At 43.1% G+C, this 19,313-nt stretch overlaps 1 protein-coding gene across 5 annotated transcripts in view; it reads left to right on the top strand.

The window, feature by feature from the left end:
- The window catches only part of frmpd1a (FERM and PDZ domain containing 1a), an 87,616-nt gene that overhangs the window by 47,221 nt on the left and 21,082 nt on the right, over positions 1 to 19,313 (top strand). For 2 of the 5 annotated variants that reach the window (XM_074627218.1, XM_074627211.1), the window contains 6 exons: positions 1,345 to 1,447; positions 1,569 to 1,614; positions 8,333 to 8,437; positions 11,183 to 11,278; positions 12,123 to 12,248; positions 12,406 to 12,525. In XM_074627218.1, the coding sequence (XP_074483319.1) occupies positions 1,345 to 1,447; positions 1,569 to 1,614; positions 8,333 to 8,437; positions 11,183 to 11,278; positions 12,123 to 12,248; positions 12,406 to 12,525 (596 nt within the window). The other 3 variants (XM_074627228.1, XM_074627236.1, XM_074627239.1) reach the window with 3 other exon arrangements.

The following is a 19,313-nucleotide window of genomic DNA, read 5'->3' as shown; positions in this document are numbered from 1 at the left end:
AATAAGGCTGTGACACTTTCCCTGAGATATCACTATTTCATTTAGAGGTTCGAGGGATTTTCTACATAAAGAGACATTTTCAGTGAAGTCAGACCTTTAAAAGCGGGAGAAGAAGGAGTTGAAAGCGTTAGGCAAATCAGAGTTATCCACTCCATTAACTAATGGATTTTTTGGTCTCAGTGTATTGGTTAATGGATGCCATATTCTTGATAGCTTGCCAGGCTGCTCTAAGGTCTCCACTGCGATATTGTGCTTCCATTTTTTCCTTATACTTTTTTTTGGCCTTCCTTATTTCATTTCGTACTTCTCTCGAAACTGCCTTCTTCTCAAGGGGATTACCAGTACAATAGGTCAGTTTCTTTTAGTTGATAACTGATTTAAGCTCCTTTGTTATCCAAGGTTTGTTATTTGGATAAATAACAACGCTTTTAGTTGGGACAGTGGAGTCTACACAGAATGTGATATATGATGAAACAGTGTCACAAAGATCATTAATATCATCACCACATGCATCATAAGAACATTCCCTGAAGAGAAGAGATGCTGTCCTCTGACCAGCATTTCACTGATTTCTTCACCCGGGGGAGCCGCCTGAATGGGGGTGTGTACAGGGGCATAAGATACACACAGTTGTGATAAGACAATCCAAGAGAAGGCAGTGGCAGCGATCTATAAGCACCCCTCACTGAGCCATAACACAGGTCTATGGTAGAGTTCCTCTGTGTCCTCAAACTCTCATTTAGTTTACAGTGATTAAAATCACCCAGGACAAATTTCCGAGCATCCGGGCATATTGCGTAGAGTCGGTGTGTTACGTCAGCAATCAGCTGATTGCCGGCTGATGCGTTTGCGCGGGGGTGGATGTAAACAATGGTGAAAAACAGCTGTTGGAACACAATCACATAAATAATAATAATAATAATAATAACATAAAACACGTTGACACGTCTGTTCACTACTGAAGCCAATCCCACAGGGAGGTTTTGCCCCTCATGTTATCAGTAGTGGTGACAGCAACCATTTAGTGTTGGATGCTGACTTGGGGACAATAAATGAAAGGTGATGTTGATGTCAAACACTGGGATAGAGTTGAGGAACGGTAGAATGCTAAATGAGGCGGAGCGGAGGGATATACAGCTGTTTGATACCCCCTAAATTGGATGTACAGTGATTAGATGGCTGGTCTCCTGCAGTGGGACGGTTAGATTTGGAGAGCTGTGTGAATAATTATGCATCAGCGTGAGATGAAAGGAGATCCGTAGAATACGAGCTACTGCCTGCCATCAACCCCAGCCGACTGAACACCCTCAGGCATGACAACACAAGGACATTTTGTTTGTCCAGGTGGTCCTGCAGATGGTCGGCTCGTCCCTGGCGACCAGCTTGTGAAGATCAATAACATCGCTGTCGATGACCTGACCCCGGAGCAAGCTGCTGAAATAATCAGGTCTACACCGACAGCTAACAAACACACACAGGATTATCTGTACATACGCCCCAAAATGCTGTTTAAATTTATGCTATGCCCATTACGTCTAACCTTGCCAGCCACCCTTTGTTTTTTTCAGGGAGTGCCAAGATTCATTGACAATGACTGTCCTCAGAACGATAATGGTGAGTCTGTATCTAACTAATCACTCACACACATGCACACACACACCCCACAGAAACACACATTTACACATAAAGACATTTAATTGGATGATGGCTCATCCAATTAAAGCAGCATTTATATGAACTTAGAGCATTGTCTCTTGTAGAAACAAACACATACACAGACACGTATGAGCACACATACTGTACATATGGAGGACGGAACCTGCCAAAATAAAAAATAAATAAATAAATGTCATTAAATGTAGCAAAAATAATATTAAAAAAAATTTAGCCATTAATTCATTGATAAAATGTGACATGAATTGATATTTCTGTTTTATTTATTTTGTATTAATTCCCTTATTTATTTACTCTTCGGTTTAATTATTTTTTATTTTAATTCATTTTAAAATGAATTGATTTATTTTTGCATTTGTTTTTTATTTATTTCTTTACGCGCCGTGCCCCTCTGTGCTCGAGCCCAGAACGGTTCCACACGCCGGACCGCTTGGCACTCTGCACGGCACCGAGTCCTATGATGGAGAGAACGGGCTCAGCGGCATGTTCAACGTCAGTGTCGTTGTTGCTGCGCAGCGTATTTCTGACGGCGACGGCCTGGAGGTTCCCACTTTGAACAAGCTAAACCTCGGGGACGAGACTGATGGTGGGTCCGGTCCGCAGTTCAGCTTCAGACGGTTGTTCTGCACACCTGTACCGGTACGAGGCTGCGGCGGGAGGGAGCAGCAGCATGCCGACGACAGCTAGCTGGCTAGCATACAGTCCATAAATAAGGGATGAAATGCAAAGGGAAAATCGTGCAGAAATAAATAAATAAATGCTTAAATACATAAGTAAATACATACATTTAAGAATAAATATAAAATAAGTAAAACATAAATGCAAACAAATAAATTAATTTAAAAATGTATAAAAATAAATACTTAAATAAATAAAAGGGAAAATTAAACAGAAGAGTAAATAAATAAGGGAATTAATACAAAGATAAATAAATAAAGAAGCAAATTCAAACAGAAATATCAATTTATGTCACATTTTTATCAATTAATTAATATTAAAACTATTAACTGCCTATTAAAACTTTATTTTTTAAATCAAGATCTTTTTATTGGGGTTTTTGCAGTATATAGCAAAAGTGTAGCGCTATTCGGTAACCAAAGAGGAATGACAGGTATGAGTATACATTATTAGCAGCTGGTACCAATGCCAACAAATAAACAAATCAGAACAAAGGATGTATATAATCTATGTATATCAACAGTAAAACAATCCCCCCCCAGCATGCCATACGGAAAGCTAACTGTCACACCAAGGACTTGCGATGAATGATTCAATACTGTGTGATGGAGTCAAGCTGCACTTAGTAATCGAGTACTTACAGTATCTGGAATGTATCTAAAAAAGGGCCCCATGCTTTCAGGAATTTCCCATGTGAATATTGAAGCGAGGATCTGATTTTCTCAAGCTTTAAAGGTCTCATATTATGCTCATTTCCTGGTTCATAGATGTATTTTAATGTTGTACTAGAACATGTTTACATGCTGTAATGTTCAAAAAAAACTTTATTCTTCTCATACTGTCAGCCTGAATATGCCTGATCAGAGCCTCATTCAGCCTCTGTCTGAAATGCCCTGATTCATAGCCTGTCTCCTCCAACTCTGCTCTGATTGGTCAGCGTTTCCTGCTGTCCGCTGTCAATCAAACGTCCTCAACACAGCGTCACTATCTCCCCCGAGCTCTCTGTGCAGCTCCGTGAGCTACACAGAGAGAGAGCAGGCAGCAAGAAGAGTTTATAAACTACTTCAAAAGTTTATAAACCAGAAACTTCACCCAGCGTACGTTACCGGAGGAATCTGATCCGAAATCGGCGAGAAATGAACAACATCTGCGGTCAAGATTCCAGGTTTTCCTGACGGTTTTTCTCAGGTAAATAATGCTACTTTATAGCTCTGTTAGTTAGCTCAGTATTTACGTTCTGCTTAAACTCTGTAAACCATAAACATACACTCTGTTTTACGTTTGTCTTTACAGGTCCATCTGTGAGAAATGACCGACAGAATCATCCCAGTGAAGAGCAGATAGTTCTATTAACATGGAGATACAAAGCTAACATGTTAGCATGTAGCTACATGCTACCGCTATGTGACGGTGTGTAAACACAGCGAACATCAGGGTGGAAAATAGAAGATTTGAAACAGTAGTCAGTTCATTATTTCTGGTAAAAGACACCTGATAAACGTATGGAAGTAATCAGAGTAATGGTGTATTAGTTACTGTAGGAGCTGCCTCTGTGTTACCATGACTACAGACCGGTTAACGTTACACTCACCATAGCTTACCGTAGCTGAAAGACTTTCTCCTGTACCATGTCAACATAACTGAAGGTGGAATTAAAAATGCTGTATATAATTAATATTGTCATCTGTCTACTCAAATAAAGTTTGACTGTGAAACAGAAATGTGTTGTGTTGCTTACAGTCACTATTTACTACCTGTACTCTTCTACATGCATGACATCAAATATATATAATATATAAATATCACCTGTTTAAACAGTGTAATTACATAACGCCTTTGTGAAAGAACATGTTATATTTATCTCAGATGATGGGAGTTTCTGCTGGTTCTTGCAGACTAACAGAAGTAGGAGCAGACGTTGCTTATAGTTACGAGGCGGACCAGAGAGAGTCACTGTGGGCGGGGTCACCTAGCTGGAGGTTCTACCGTTGTTCTAACAGGAAACCCTTATATGGCATGAAATTCGTCACCGACGTCACCGGAGTAAAGAAAAGCTGCTCAGTGTTTTTTCAGACCCATTTTCGGACAGATGGAGCAGGAGAAAAGGAGAGAGGATGGTCTTTTATGATACTATGGTGACCTGTAGACACACTGGGGACAGATATTGATGTTTTAAAGACATGGAAAAGTGCATTTTGCATAATAGGTGACCTTTTAGCAAGACATGATGTCCGCCAACCATTGTGTGTGAGTGAGAGGGGCAGCGCCCTTCCACCTGAGCAGGATTGCTCACCGAGCCAGAAGGGAAACAAAGGATAAGGTACGTCCTTTTTCTGCAGTTAATTGGGTCTCACTTCCGGTGACCCCAAACAGAGCAACCAGAGAGTTTGGTTCTAATATGACGTTTAACACCTGAGATAAAGTGTGAAAGATCTCCTTCCAAGAGTTTGTAAGACTAGGGCATGACCAGTACATGTGAATAAGGGAGGCTTCAGCGCTTTTGCACTTCTCAGGATACATGCGAGACAGTTTGGCTTTTGAGATATGGACGGTTCAGGTAAAAAATTACGAACCGTTCGGTTCGCTAGTCACGGTTCGGGACGTGTATGAATTGTTCGGTTCATTTGAAATAAGTTATGAGGCCGATTGTGTATTTTTTTCATGTAGAGTTAGGCTCCCGTTTATTGTCACACTAGAAATTAAGGCCTTTGGAAGGAGGTTAGGACACAGGAGGACATGGGTCTTGAGGTACGGGGTTTAACACATGCGCAGTGTAACTGAAGCTGCGGTCGAGCGTTGCTATTGGCTCAATTTCGGCGAGTGCAGATCAGATTTTACTGCGCATGTGTTGATGAAGCGTGACCCAGCCCCCTTCACGGATAAAGTGGCGAGTGCGGCTGTCACTCAGATAAGGAAATGGCGAGTAGACATGATAAAGTCCAGTTAGAGGATCAACCAGCATCGTTTCACTCTGCTGTATGGGAGCATTATGGATTTAGTGTTACCTATGAAAATGATGGAAAAAAGTGGTGGCTAAAACGGCGACTGTGTGAGCACTGTGCAACACATGTGGTTGATGCTAGCGGCAACACTTCTCCTTCTCCCCGCAGCATTTAAACAGCCTCTACATGCAGACTCAGACAGGGCAAAAAACATTAACTAACTGAAGCTTACTTTTCACTTTATAGTGAAAGCTATGCAGCCTTATGCAGTCGTGGAGGACGCTGGATTTCCGCATATGATTAACGTAACGTTACTTGAGCCGTGCTATACACTTATAAGCAACACAGTAATTCCAGCAGCACAATCCCTGTAACTTGTTTTATAGTTATTAATTATTTTTAAATAACACAGTAGCACAGAAATACAACCATATTCCTCCAAATACTGCACTTTGTGAGTGGAAAAACTGATAATCAGGAAATTGAGACATATGTTATGTCATATTTCTGTCCTTTTTTCTTTTTAGTATAGTTCCGGTTGAGCTTATGCTTCATTATATGTTGATGGCCTTAGTCTATAATTACATCATATTTATATGAAAATAACAAAGCTGCATTTTTTGTTTGCACTAATTACTGTAGAAGACCTATTCTTTCAATTAAGATTTGACAATGAAGAAGAGTTTGTGTTCCTTATGTAAGCCATACTTTTGTTAAGGCAAACATTTGTTAACTTATTTTTGCCAAATAAATGAAAAACATGTTGAAATCAGAACATGACCTCCTCGCTGTAACATAAATGAACGTTTCAAATTTCCTGTTTGTTGTACTACTCTACGAGCCTCTACAATTGCCCCTCGGGGACAAATAAAGTGAATTGAATTGAACCGAACTGAACTGAAAACCGTGACCCCAAAACCGTGATATGAATCGAACCGTGAATTTTGTGAACAGTTCCACAGTTCCACCCCTACTTTCTCCGCATCGAGAGACACAACACACTCAGGGACTTTCAGAGGCAGAGTAGATGATATTGAATAGTCGTCGTATGTTAGAGTACGATTGTCTGCCTTTGACAAAGCCAGTTTGGTCTTCGGATATAATTGTAGGAATGACGTTCTCCAGTCTACGGGCTAGGACCTTAGCCAAAATTGTAGCATCTGTGTTGAAGAGGGAGATAGGCCTGTAGAAGGCACATTCGGTTGGGTCTTTATCTTTTTTAGCAATGAGAGTGGACAAGCCTCGGTAAATGATAGAGGAAGGGTACCTTGCCTACAGGATTCAGATAAGACTGAACACGACTGTGGGGAAAGTAGCGAGGAGAACTTTTAAAAAAATTCTGCTGGGAAACCATCGGGACCCGGACTCTTACCTGACTGCATTGAGGAAATGGCTATTTCTGCCTAAGATATGGGCTCTTCCAATATCTTCTTGAAGTCCAAAGAAAGTTGGGGAATATTTAAACTGCGCAGGAAGTCAAGAATTACATTACATCGGCTTGAGACTCTGTGGTGTAAAGTTGGGAATAGAAATCCCTGAATGTCTCATCAATTTGTGAATGATCTGAAGTTATGTTACCATTTGACATTCAGATTTTAGAGATATTTTGTTTCGCTTTAAAGCCTTTGAGTTGGTTGGCTAGCATTTTGTCAGATTTGTCTCCGTATATGTAAAACCTGGCCTTGTTTTTTAAAAGCAAGTGTTCAGTTTAGTGAGTTGTAAGCAGGTCAAATTTAGTTTTGAGTTCCAATCGAGGTCTGGACTTTGAGTTTGAGCATATTGTTTGTCAATCTCTCCAATTTGGTGGGCAAGACCGGTTAGTTTGTTCGCGTTATTGTGTGACTTTAGTTAGTTTGGATTCACCACTGTATTCTCTACTGTAGGTGACTATTGATAAGTACTAGGGCTAGGACGATACACCTATCTCCCGATTCCATACTATCACGATACTTGGGTGCCGATTCGATATGCAATTTTTAAGTATCGAGATTCTACAAGTACTGCGTGCGATTAGATAATACGATTTATTGAGAGTTTTGGTAACTTTTTTAACAGAAGACCATGGTTGTAAAATATAAAAGTTGAATCATACACTTCTAGGGACTTTTACTTTGGAAAATATCTAAGTTAATCCAGTAAAAATGTTTGATTTACATATGTAGTCGGAGATGTCCTGAAGACAAATATATCAGGATCATTGTCAAACATTATTTATGAAGTTTTCCAGCAACCCAAACATCAAAGAATAAAGACATTTCCCTCACAGATTAGAGGTATTTTCTTTTTAATTTATAAGGGACATGTAATGTGTTATACCTCTGGTGAATATAATCCATTCAATCTTATTTTCAATATAAATTTATATATTTTGTATATACAATTCCCTTTGTTAACACCTTATTTTGAAAACTGGACGTAGTCACACGTGTTTACTTTCGCTAACTTAATCCGAACTATCCCTTTAATCCATTTTTTTTAAATGGATTCACTCATTTATATATCATTATCACTTGTCTCATTCTTATACCTGTTGTTTACATTTCTGCCATATTAAATGATATCCATTGTCCAAAGTGCACATCCTTCCGTGCTTGTGATTTTGTAGAACTTGATACAGTTTTAATTAATTAATCAAAGCTTTTCCTCAACATATTGCATAAACTCAATGTATTTGATAACATGGATATTTTGGTTTGATATGATAATTCTTTAATGTCAGTAGTGATATTGAAGCTGGCAAAAATGATTTTCACTGTAAGTGTTAGTTTGCAACCTGCCGTAGAAGCAAACGAAAAAATAACAGGGTATATTTTATCAAGCTATTAAATAATAAAATGTGTTTGGTTAAATTTCATGCAAGCAGAAGCAACGGGCTGTGTATCTTTTCATTCTTCACTCTTCCACTTCACTGTGCTTCACTGAAATAATATCTGTACCACATTCAGCCCTCATTAAATCAAAAAATAAAATAATATAATTAAATAATATAATTAAAAAAACACTGTGGCAAACTGATTTATTGATTCATTTACCCCCAGGGCCCAAAGTCATCATTCATCACACCAGAGAAGAGGGCCAAGCTCAGGTCCAACCCTGTGAAAGTTCACTTTGCTGAGGAGGTGGAAGTCAATGGACACTCTCAGGTGACACTCTCACTCTCCAATGGTAGCTTATTATCATCTGTTTGGCAGTGTTTCAGATGATATTCACCACATTCAATAACAACTTGAAACCATGTATCTTATGCTGCAGAAGTATGAACACTTTTAAAGTTTTGTACAAATTGTATTGTCTGACAGCAGATGAATTTGGCTCAATCACAGCAAACTTAGCAGCAATACTTTTGGGCAATGTGCTCCGTCAGGTCATTCATCAACCAATCATCATCATCATCAGCCAAAGAAATGACTTCTAGTCAAGTCTATTTTACTGCCTGATGGGCTGGAAAATATTAAATATTTCACATGAAAAAAGTTTAATTTGTGTAACAAAGGGTCTTGACCCCCACTAAGTTTTTCTATGAATGGGTCCCCATTCTCTTTATCTCGTGCATGCACGCAGTCCTACAAATGGTTTACCAATGTGTTATGAAGGATACACACAATGCATTTTAACACTAAATATAAACATAACGTTTGTTTGTTTTACAAGAAAACTCCACAGGGCACCTAGATTTTCATTCATTGATCAACAATTTGGTACAAGAGCTTTAAAATGGGATTTATTATGGCCATTATTATCCCATGCTGTATGCAGTTGTTCTCTGGTTGGTCAGAGTTCCCATCCTGCCAGCGGATGTGAAATTAGCTGGATGAGGGAAACCACAGAGGCTGGAGTGCCCATTACTAATCACAGAGAAAACACGGATCAATATGTGCCTCGTCCTCTGGTCCTAATGTCTGTGATTACAGGACAATAAGCACCAGATTAGGGAGAGAGAGGTAGAGACAGAGAGAGAAATGGAAAATGGAAGGGTGACAAAGGAGGGGTTGTCTAAAACTTTGAAAGCCCTCCATTTGAACTTCAAAACATACAGACATTAATGTTGCATTACATCACAGTGTCAATAGAGAAAAACACTTTAGATGACTCACCACGGTGAACAAGCTGGCAGACAGAAACAGGCCAGACGATGGGAAGAAATGCTCTGTGAGAATAGCTGAAAATAAGAGGCTAACCTCTCTTTCTTTGTGTAAATATGTTGTAAAACTATTTAATTTAGTTAATTTGGCTAATTTAAAATTACAATCATTGCTTGTGAAATCTCTTCTATTAAATTCCCAAAAAATTAAATCTAAGTGGAAATAAAAAATCACAAAACATCACAAATTGCTAAAACGCTTTGAAGCTTGGCTGAGGTGGTAAATCTGGAAAACTATTGATAAAAAGCAAAATGTGACAACATGCAATGGAAACAGACTTAGCAAATAAATCATGACGTACATGAAGCATGTGACTTAAAACCCCACTGAATCTTCACTGAAGAGACTAAAAATAGCTGCAGATGAAAACATCAGATCTGTGTGGAACAATGAGGAGACTGTTCCTTTGAATTAATCGACGTATTCTCATACAACGGTTCATATGATATCTTACGAGAAGTTATTCCTCATTTTTCATGAATTTTCCAACGAATGTCCAGCATCAATTTCCACTCCAGTCTTTTCAAAATAAACTTCCATCTTTACAGGAAATAACTTTGTTAGATTTAGGCAAGAAAGCTACATAGTTAGGTTTAGGAAACTAAACGCGGCGTAACTTAAGTACCGTTTAGTTAGGTTAAGGAAATGATTGTGGTTTGGGTTTAAATAAAAAGACGGTCTATGGTAGAAACAACAATGTCGCCATCATATTCATGCTTAGATGCCGTTATGTTGAGTGTTGAAGGAGCAGCTATAATGTTAGCATAGCCTGGCACTGATCGATCCGAACTCCATTCAGAAAACAAGCAATTTAAAAGTTGTTTGCTTGTCGTCTTGCAGACAGACCTGACAAAGCATGAATTCAGACTTTTTACAAATATGCAATATTATGTTGTTATTTCGGCAACCTTTTGATTATTGCAATGAAATCACAGCACAGTCTGTTTATTTTGGGTTCTTACCACAGTAGCGACGTGTGGCTGCTAGATACAGTCAGTGCAACGGCATTGTATGTGAATACAGCTCGCTGTCGGGTGGCGTTATTAACCCAGACACAACGTTGTTTGGTTTTCTGAAATAACTTCCACAACATGTACAAAGCAGCAACAGTGGTTATTTCTTCCATGGTTGTCGGTGGAAATGGTGGAAAGGAACGTTTTTGGTATCTATGGAGACAGGCCACTTCTCCTCTCCGGCGCGTCTAACGCAAATGAACACAAATGATCCCTGCAGTCCAACTCGCACGAGTACAGCGAGGCAAAAATCCACTTCGCTCTTGGTGTGAATGCGACATTCCTGTGGAACCCAGTCTTGAAAAATCAATATCTTCTTTTAAATCTTCTTAAAAACGTATTCTTATCGAGAGGCTTTTGTAACCTTATTCAATTCAGGCACATTTGTCTGCATGTGTGTATGCAGGTTTGCTTATGTATGTATGAAATACATATTTAACACCTATGTGCATACTTTTTCCTTCTTTTTCCACTGTAATTCACTTTGTAAGCTCTGGTTTTGATATATGCTACGTTCATAAACTTTATTATTATATTATTTTCTAAGACAACCAGACCGGCGGGCAAAAAAAGCCATCCAATTAAATCTACGTGTCAAACACAGAGACACAAACCGCTTTCTTTTCTTGGCTCTATCTCATAGCTCCCTGTCAGGCTGTTACTTAAAATACTCTTGAACCAACAGTTTCAACTGACACTTCCCCTGACCCCTGACCCCATGTCTGCTTTACAGGGCAACTCGCTGCTCTTCCTGCCTAATGTTCTGAAGGTGTATCTGGAGAACGGGCAGACCAAGGCATTTAAATTTGACCCCAGCACCACAGTCAAGGTACTATGCAATGAAATAGTCCACCATGTTGATATCAATTCCAATGAATCATTATTTATACTGGATACTTGACAGCTATAGCAGCATTTTGGGGGTTCAGAGATGAAGCTGAGGTTATGTAGTGATAGTTTTCTCTGTGATTCGTAATCAAGTCAGAAACTGAAGCCATTATTTATGATCATGCTGTGATGATGTAATGTCAAGCCTGCAGTTAGTTTCATATTTAAATATAACTGATGATATTGAATTGACTTTATAGTGTGATTGAAAAGCTTAGAATCAGAATCAGGTTTATATACGTACATGGAATTTGACTCCGGTTTTATGCAGCTCTCTTAATGCATTTATACAGAATAGAAATAAGAGCTCGGAACAACAATGACCAACAATAAAATAAGAAAACAAAAAATAAAAATAAAAATAAAGAAATAAATACCTGATGGTTATACATGGACTCTATGATTATGTACAGTATGTACATGTGTACATGTACATACTGTATGTACAGCATGTAGGATTTATATTTACAGTGACAGATGTGTACATATTACTATATGTATATAAAGTGACAGATGATATGTACATATTACAAAAAATGTGCATCAAAGACTGTAAATTATAATCTAAAAATGTGCATTAACATTAAAAATAGTAAATTCTAATCTAAAACTGATGTGACTCCCTCAGTTTGTATCAGTATTACGTAGATATTCTCTGCTTCAGTTTCCTTTGCCCTAGCTTCATTGAGACCTACAAACCTCAGCCCAGCTCACCTCAGCTATTCTGTTTCCTGATGTCATAAAATATTGCCTCTCAAGATGTAATGTTCTTCCCTGTGCATCAGGACATTGTGATGACACTGAAGGAAAAGCTTTCTCTGAGCCATATTGAACACTTCTCCCTGGTGCTGGAGCAGCAGCACAGCATTACCAAACTACTGCTGCTACATGATGAGGAGAGGATACAGCAGGTACACACACACACACACACACACACACACACACACACACACTAATAACAATGTCTCACTACAGCTCCATTTGGACGTGAGTTTAATCTGCATTCAAAGAAATACATTTGAAGCAATGTGTGCTTGTGCGTGTGCGTGTGCGTGTGTGTGTGTTCAGCTGGTCCAGAAGAAAGAGGCCCACGACTACAGATGTCTGTTCCGTGTTTGTTTCATGCCCAAAACCCTCCAGGCGCTGCTGCAGGAGGATCCCACTGCCTTTGAGTACCTCTACCTGCAGGTAGGTCTATTCTGACCTACAGATAAACTCCAGACGGCAGCAGTTAACTCTTCATATCATTAATCTGTTTTGATACTTGTTAGAATTCCTAGGTTTTCCATTATACCTTTAAACATGCTACTGATAACATTGATCCACTAGATGTTGCATTCGCTACTCCCCTGTTCTATTGCATTTACTTCACAACAAGTCGTTGCTCGGCACTTGCCGTCAATCTCAGCCATTTATCAGTTTTTTTCCATACCAACTGATGACCCAGAGACACCACGTGATAGCAACATTGTTTTAATATTGGCTCACAAGCCTTGTTAGAAGAGGGAACCAAACGTCAGATATCTTCCACAGAGATAAACAAAACATTCATTTTGGACCTGACAAAATTTTTAAAAGGATTAATTCACAATCAGAATTTTTTTTTCAGGAAAAGCCATACTTTTATTCAGCACCTTTCTGAAGACTCTGTGGATGTATTGTTTTTAAAAATATATTTGTCTACATAAAAATGTTATCAATAAGACCTTTAAAGGGACTGTTTGTAACTTTTTAAGCGTATAAATGTAGCGGGTCGCCACACATGCGCGTTCGCATATGCGCGCTCGCGTGTGGCTGGAGCCTCGTCTCCGCTGCCTGCTCTCCTTCACTCAGAATGCACGCGCGTCCTCACTGTCTCGCTCGACCTCTAGACGTGAACGCGCGCTCACTACACACTGCAGAAGAGTTAGTTTAGCTCTGAGAATATGCACAGGGGACGTTTGTGCAGAAATAAATGCTGCAGCTCCTCCAGACCAACAGAGGTTTTCCGTGTCTTGTGAAGTGACGGAGCTCTGCAGAGAGTTACGTTACCCTCTCGTTACCGACCGGGTGCCGGTGTCTCCTCTGCTCTCTCCGGCTGCGGGCAGAGAGAGCAGGGAGACACGCTGCAGAGCCCCGCTGCTTCAGCCTGCACTTAGGCAGGAAAAGCCAACACTAGGATCAGATCTAAATCATGTTCATGGAGAGACCTTCGTCTGGTCAGCTAACATTACTGCCAAGCAGCTGAAATATAGAGTGATATTGTGCTTTTAGCTGACGTGTGTCGCCTCACTGTTTTGAGCGATGCTCGTTCAGGTATATTTAGAGCGAGCAAGCGCGAGCCTGACGCTGACTTTCGTTGATTTCACGGCCACAGTTGTCGCTGTTAAGAAGCATTTCTGAAAGTTACAAATAGTCCCTTTAACTAACCATAGAGCAACGTTTTGTAACACCTCCAAAAAGTGCAGTTATTGCTTCAGTTTTCCACATTCCACCGTGATGTAAATCAGCAGACTGAAAGGTCAGCTTGTTCTATTTCGTTCTTCCTGACTGCCAGAGGCAGTGCTTAACACTGGATGTTATCCATGTCGCGCACGCGCAGGTCGAGTATCTAATATCAACAAAGTCACATGTGACCTGGGATGACGTAGTGTATATAAGCCCACGTCATCATCAGAGATGTCACTTGAATCTTCTCGCAGCAGGAAATCCGCGGATGCAGGTTGAATGAATGAAGATAGCCGTTGACTTTCGCTGGGAGCCCGTCAACCGCATGGTTGGAGCTACAGTTTTGTCCTCCAAAGGCTGCGATTAGTCAATCACGGCTACACTCAAACACTTCGCTGTTAGACCGGTGTTTTCGGCGGTTAAATTTCATCTAGGCTAACAACAGGTGAGCTAGGATAGCAAGGTGAGTATCCTCACGTTGTTAGAGTTTAAGTAAAGTTTGTCGATAGGAGTCTGTTTTCGGTCTCCTTTATTGTTTATTGCCGCTGAGCTAAGTGTTTGCGCTTATTGTATCGGCGAACCTTTCGTCGGACAACGAGCCCCGTTAGGCTGTTGTCGGCTAATTATTTTCCTTTTACAGTGTGTATTGCTCAGCAGCGAGTGCTTTCGCTCGTTAAAGCATGCATCTCCTTTATTTGATGGATAGAGCGACCGCTCCCCAGTAAGTGATTTCGCTTGTGGGTTAACTTCTTTTGTGGCTGCTGTAACTTTAAAGGGCTTCGGTGCAATACGTTACAGGGGAAGTTATTCCCTACCCTGTCTTTTGTGATCATTTTGTACGTTAACAGTCCTAGTTCAAAGCTAGTGTCTAGTTACTGAGACAGTTTGCTCTCTCTCTGTTACTAGAGAGTGCTTTCACTCCAGAGTAACCAGTTATTTTGCATAACTAAGTCAACAAACACATTATATAGGTAAGTAAGTAATGAGTCTTATATAAGAGTAGAATATTAATACTCAGAATTATTATTCATATCACAGCACCATGTTAGGAGAGCATGTTTGCCGTGCCTGCATGGCTCCACTGCTAGCTACTGATGGCCATGATGAATGCCCCACATGCCTCGGTGTTGTACACCTGAGGGAGGGACTGTCCGACAGCCAGTGCATGAATTGCAGTTTTATTCCACGGGAGCTGAAGCTAGCTCGATTAGCTGAGATAGAAGAGCAGCTTGAGGGCCAGTTGCCCCTATCGGGTGTCTCTTCAAAAAAAACCACCTGAGGGGGCCCCACCTACAAAAAAGGCAAGGAAAGTGGACTGTTTGGCGACTAAGGTCGACACGCTAACATCAGAGTTTGCTGAGATTAAAGCGCTGCTCCTTAACCTTCAGCCAGGTAGGGTGACTGCAACCCAGAGAGACAGCCCGCAGGCAAGGACACCTACCCCTCCAGGATGGGATGAGGATGCCCTGTATACGAGGGCTTCCTTTAGCTAGTTCTGTGAGGACTGGCCCGGACAGGGAGAACTAATAGCCTCCTCCCACGCTTCCGACACCTGTTCCCAGCAGTCAAGAAGTGGGTCCAGGGCAGGCTCAGAGTCTGCACCAGCGACAGTTAAGCCAGTGGTCCGTATGGCTCTGGCACGCTTAGGCTTGGATGAGGCCCCGACTGCGTGCACCTCATCTAGTGCATTTTTGAGGTGGGCCCCGCCCCTGGAGGGTTTCTCTGTTCTGCCCTCCCAGCCATAAATTGAGGAGCTCCACAAATGCTGGCCAGACCCAAAATCACTTTCCCACCACATCACTGACGGCAGGGCCTTAGCTTCCATGCAGAACGCCGGCATTTACGGACTGGGTAAAATGCCAGCCGTGGAGCCATCTATTGCCGCCCTTATTGTGTCTCCCAATGAAGTCTTGAGACCTGATGCTTGCAGTCCTAGGCCCCAGTCCTGCATCACAGACGACTTTCTAGTCAAGGTTTATGAGACAGCGGCACGCATGGGTCGTCTTGGAAACTCTCTTTCCCACCTGATACTATCCCTGTCCCAGTCCCTGCAAGCTGCTGGCGTGGATGCTTCCTTCCAGAGCCTCAGTGATGCATCCCTGCAGGCGTTCGGTCTTATAACAAGGGAGCTTGGCAGACTAATGTCAACCCTTACACTGACTCGCCGGCAGGTATGGCTGGCCCAATCCCCGCTTTCTGACCCAGGCTGGAGGGCCCTCCGCACTCTCCCTGTGGTTCCGGGGGAGCTGTTTGGCCCAGCAGCGCAGCAGGCCTTGGAGCGGGGAATCCAGGCGAACCAGGCTCGGCAGCAGTTTACTAGCTTCCGGGAACCTACGCCTTTATTGCGACAGCGGCCTGTACCAGTCGCCCTCGGCTTCCAGTTTGTCCTGATACTTACCCAAGGACCTTGCGGGCTCCAGCGCGGACGGCGCCTCAAGCAAGGAGCGGTCGGGGGTCAGGGTATCGCCCCCCCAGGGACCCAAAGGGCCAGAGGGGAAGGCCCTGACGCCCCGAGGCCAGCAGTTGGACGCTTCTCCCAGCAGCACCTCAGCTGCTGGGAAAGCAGCACTTCAGACCCTTGGGTGGTGGCTACGCTTTCCCAAGGGTACAATCTTCAATTCCGACGCCGGCCCCCAGTTTTCAGTGGGATCAGACTGACCACGGTCAGCGATCCCACCAAGTCTGAGGCACTCAGACGAGATATCCACCCTCCTGGAAAAGGGTGCCATCGAAGAGCTGGGGCTACAGACACAGCAAGATGGGTTTTACTCAGTTTATTTTCCACATGTTGAGTACAGCAGATGTGCTCGAAACTGTGACACGGCACAGTTGGTTCCCATCCATCGATTTGAAGGACGCATACATTCGCGTCCCAATAGCACTACCTCACATGCAGTACCTGTGCTTCGCATTCAAAGGCAAGGCCTTCCAGTTCAAGGTGCTCCCATTTGGTCTTTCCCTTGCCCCACGGGTCTTCACAAGGTCCATGCAGGCGGCACTCGCCCCAATGCAAGCCAGGGGTATGCTTATCCTCCCATACCTGGACGATTGGCTGATTTGTGCTCTGACCAGGGAACAAGCAGAGCGGGACACTGCGGCACTTCTGCATCATGTGACGAAGTTGGGCCTTACCGTTAACCACGCCAAGAGTTGTCTCATACCCAGCCAAAGGGTAGTGTTCATTGGTTTAACTCTGGACTCCCGCCATATGTTGGCCTTCCCAACACCACGACGAGCAAACGCCATACTCCTGCTTCTCCTCCGGTTCTGGACGAACAGGAGGTTGAGGTACAGCATGTTTCTCAGGCTGTTAGGTATGTTGACGTCAGTAACATCAGTAGTGCCACTGGGCCCCCTGTACTTACGGCCATTCCAAATCTGGATCACTGGTCTCCAATTAGATCCAAAGTTCCACAGATCCAAGAGAGTCAGGGTGCAGCTGATGCCTCCTTACATTGCTGCCAGGGAGAGACGGGGCATATCTGGCCAGGGGCATCTAATTGGGTTCGATTCCCTCACGTCGCGAGGTGGTGGTGACTGATGCTTTGCCCTCCGGCTGGGGGGCAGTATGGCAGCACAAAGCGGTAAGGGGGCTCTGGACGGCACAGGAAGTGGCGGAGCACATAAATGTGCTCGAGCTCCGTGCAATATATTTGGCACTTCGCAAATTCCTTGGGCCATGTATCTGCCAGGGCCAAAGAATGTGCTGGCAGACTTTCTCTCACGCCAGAAACCCCCCGCGGGCGAGTGGAGGCTCCACCCAGAGGTGGTAGAGGAGATATGGTGCAAATATGGCACACAGAGGTGGACCTTTTTGCCTCAGAAGCCTCAACACACTGCCCCCTTTGGTTCTCCCTGACGGGGACAGCGAGCCCTGGCGCACCCATGGCCAGATTGCCTCCTCTATGCGTTCCCACCATTCCCACTGATAGCAGTAACGCTACACAGAATGCAGCACGGCAACCACAGACTCCTGTTGGTCACCCCAAACTGGCCGGGGAGACCCTGGTTTCCGGGGATGCACAGGCTTCTGGACGGAGTTCCATGGCCCTCCATGCCCTCCACCAGGGCACTGTATGCCAACAGGTGGGAAATATTCTCGGAGTGGTGTAGAGTTCATGAGGAGGTACCTCAGAGTGCCTCTATGCCAATAATACTGAGGTTTTTGCAGTCTTTGCTGGAGAAGAAACTCTCTCCTTCTACCTTAAGGGTCTATATAGCTGCGATTTCAGCCAGGCATGTTAGAGTGGATAACCAGACCGTGGGGTCTCACACTCTGGTGACCCGGTTTCTTAAAGGAGCCCAGCGGCGGAACCCCCCGCAGGCTGTCAAGGTTCCCTCGTGGGAACTGCCTCTGATGCTGGAAGCCCTTCGTCTCCCCCCCTTCGAGCCTCTGGAACAGTCAGGGCTGGAGTGGTCTTCAGTAAAGGTTGCTTTCCTTTTGGCGATGGCATCAGCAAAGCGCGTGAGTGAGCTTAATGCCTTTTCAGTGAGTGAAGCGTGCAATTGCTGGAACTCGGATGGCACAGGGGTGGCACTTTGGCCTAATCCAACATTTTTCCCAAAGACGAGAGGTTGGCTCCGGCCCACTCGAATCAGGTCATTGAGCTGGCAGCTTATGACCCTTCATGCCTACAGGACGAAGATGGCAAGTCAGCAGAACTGCTCTGCCCAGTGAGGGCCATAAGGCATTATATACAGGCGACTGCGAGCTTTCGCCGCTCTGATAGCCTGTTTGTCTGCTATGGGGGCCATAGGAAAGGGCACGCCCTGTCCAAACAGAGGCTTTCCAGGTGGATTGTTCAGTCTATTAAGGAGGCATACAGGTCAAAAGGACTGCCTTTACCTCTTAATATCAGAGGCAACAGGAGTGTCTCCACTTCCTGGGCAGCGCTACGGGGGATCCCTCTAAGTGAGATTTACGCTGCGGCCAGCTGGGCTACTCCATGCACCTTTGCCCGTTTTTACAGGGTCAATGTCGCTGCTCCACACGCAGTAGCATCCGGTGTCTTTCAGGAATCCACAGGCCGTTCCCGGTGAGGTACGTTTTCCTTGTGACTACGTTGGTAATCGTCATCCAGTGTTAAGCACTTCCTCTGGCGGTCAGGAAGAACGAAATAGAACGAGAGTTACGCATGTAACTACGGTTCTATGAGTTCTGGATGACCACCAGAGTTCTCTGTCACTCGGAATCTTGGCAAGAAGATTCTGGAGGGACATCTCTGATGATGACATGGGCTTATATACGCTACGTCATCCCATATTAAATACTCAACCTTTCCGTGCGCGAGATGGATAACATCCAGTGTTAAGCACTGCCTCTGGCAGTCATCCAGAACTCATAGAACCGTAGTTACATACGTAACTCTCATTTTGAAATGTGGAGTTTTTCATCAAAATCCCACCATAGTTTTATTCCTGCCCTGATCCCACAGTAAGTTCTTGTTACTTTTTAAACTAAGTTACCTCTTGTTGTTATGGATATTTTTACAATGGTGTATTAGGGTCATTCTAGGTAAAAAATAATAATTAGGAGCCAGGGTGTAATA

This window comes from Sebastes fasciatus, chromosome 3 (assembly GCF_043250625.1).
Source record: "Sebastes fasciatus isolate fSebFas1 chromosome 3, fSebFas1.pri, whole genome shotgun sequence".
Lineage (NCBI taxonomy): Eukaryota > Metazoa > Chordata > Actinopteri > Perciformes > Sebastidae > Sebastes > Sebastes fasciatus.
The sequence above is the reverse complement of the archived record's forward strand: the minus strand, read 5'-3'. Positions and strand labels throughout refer to the sequence as shown.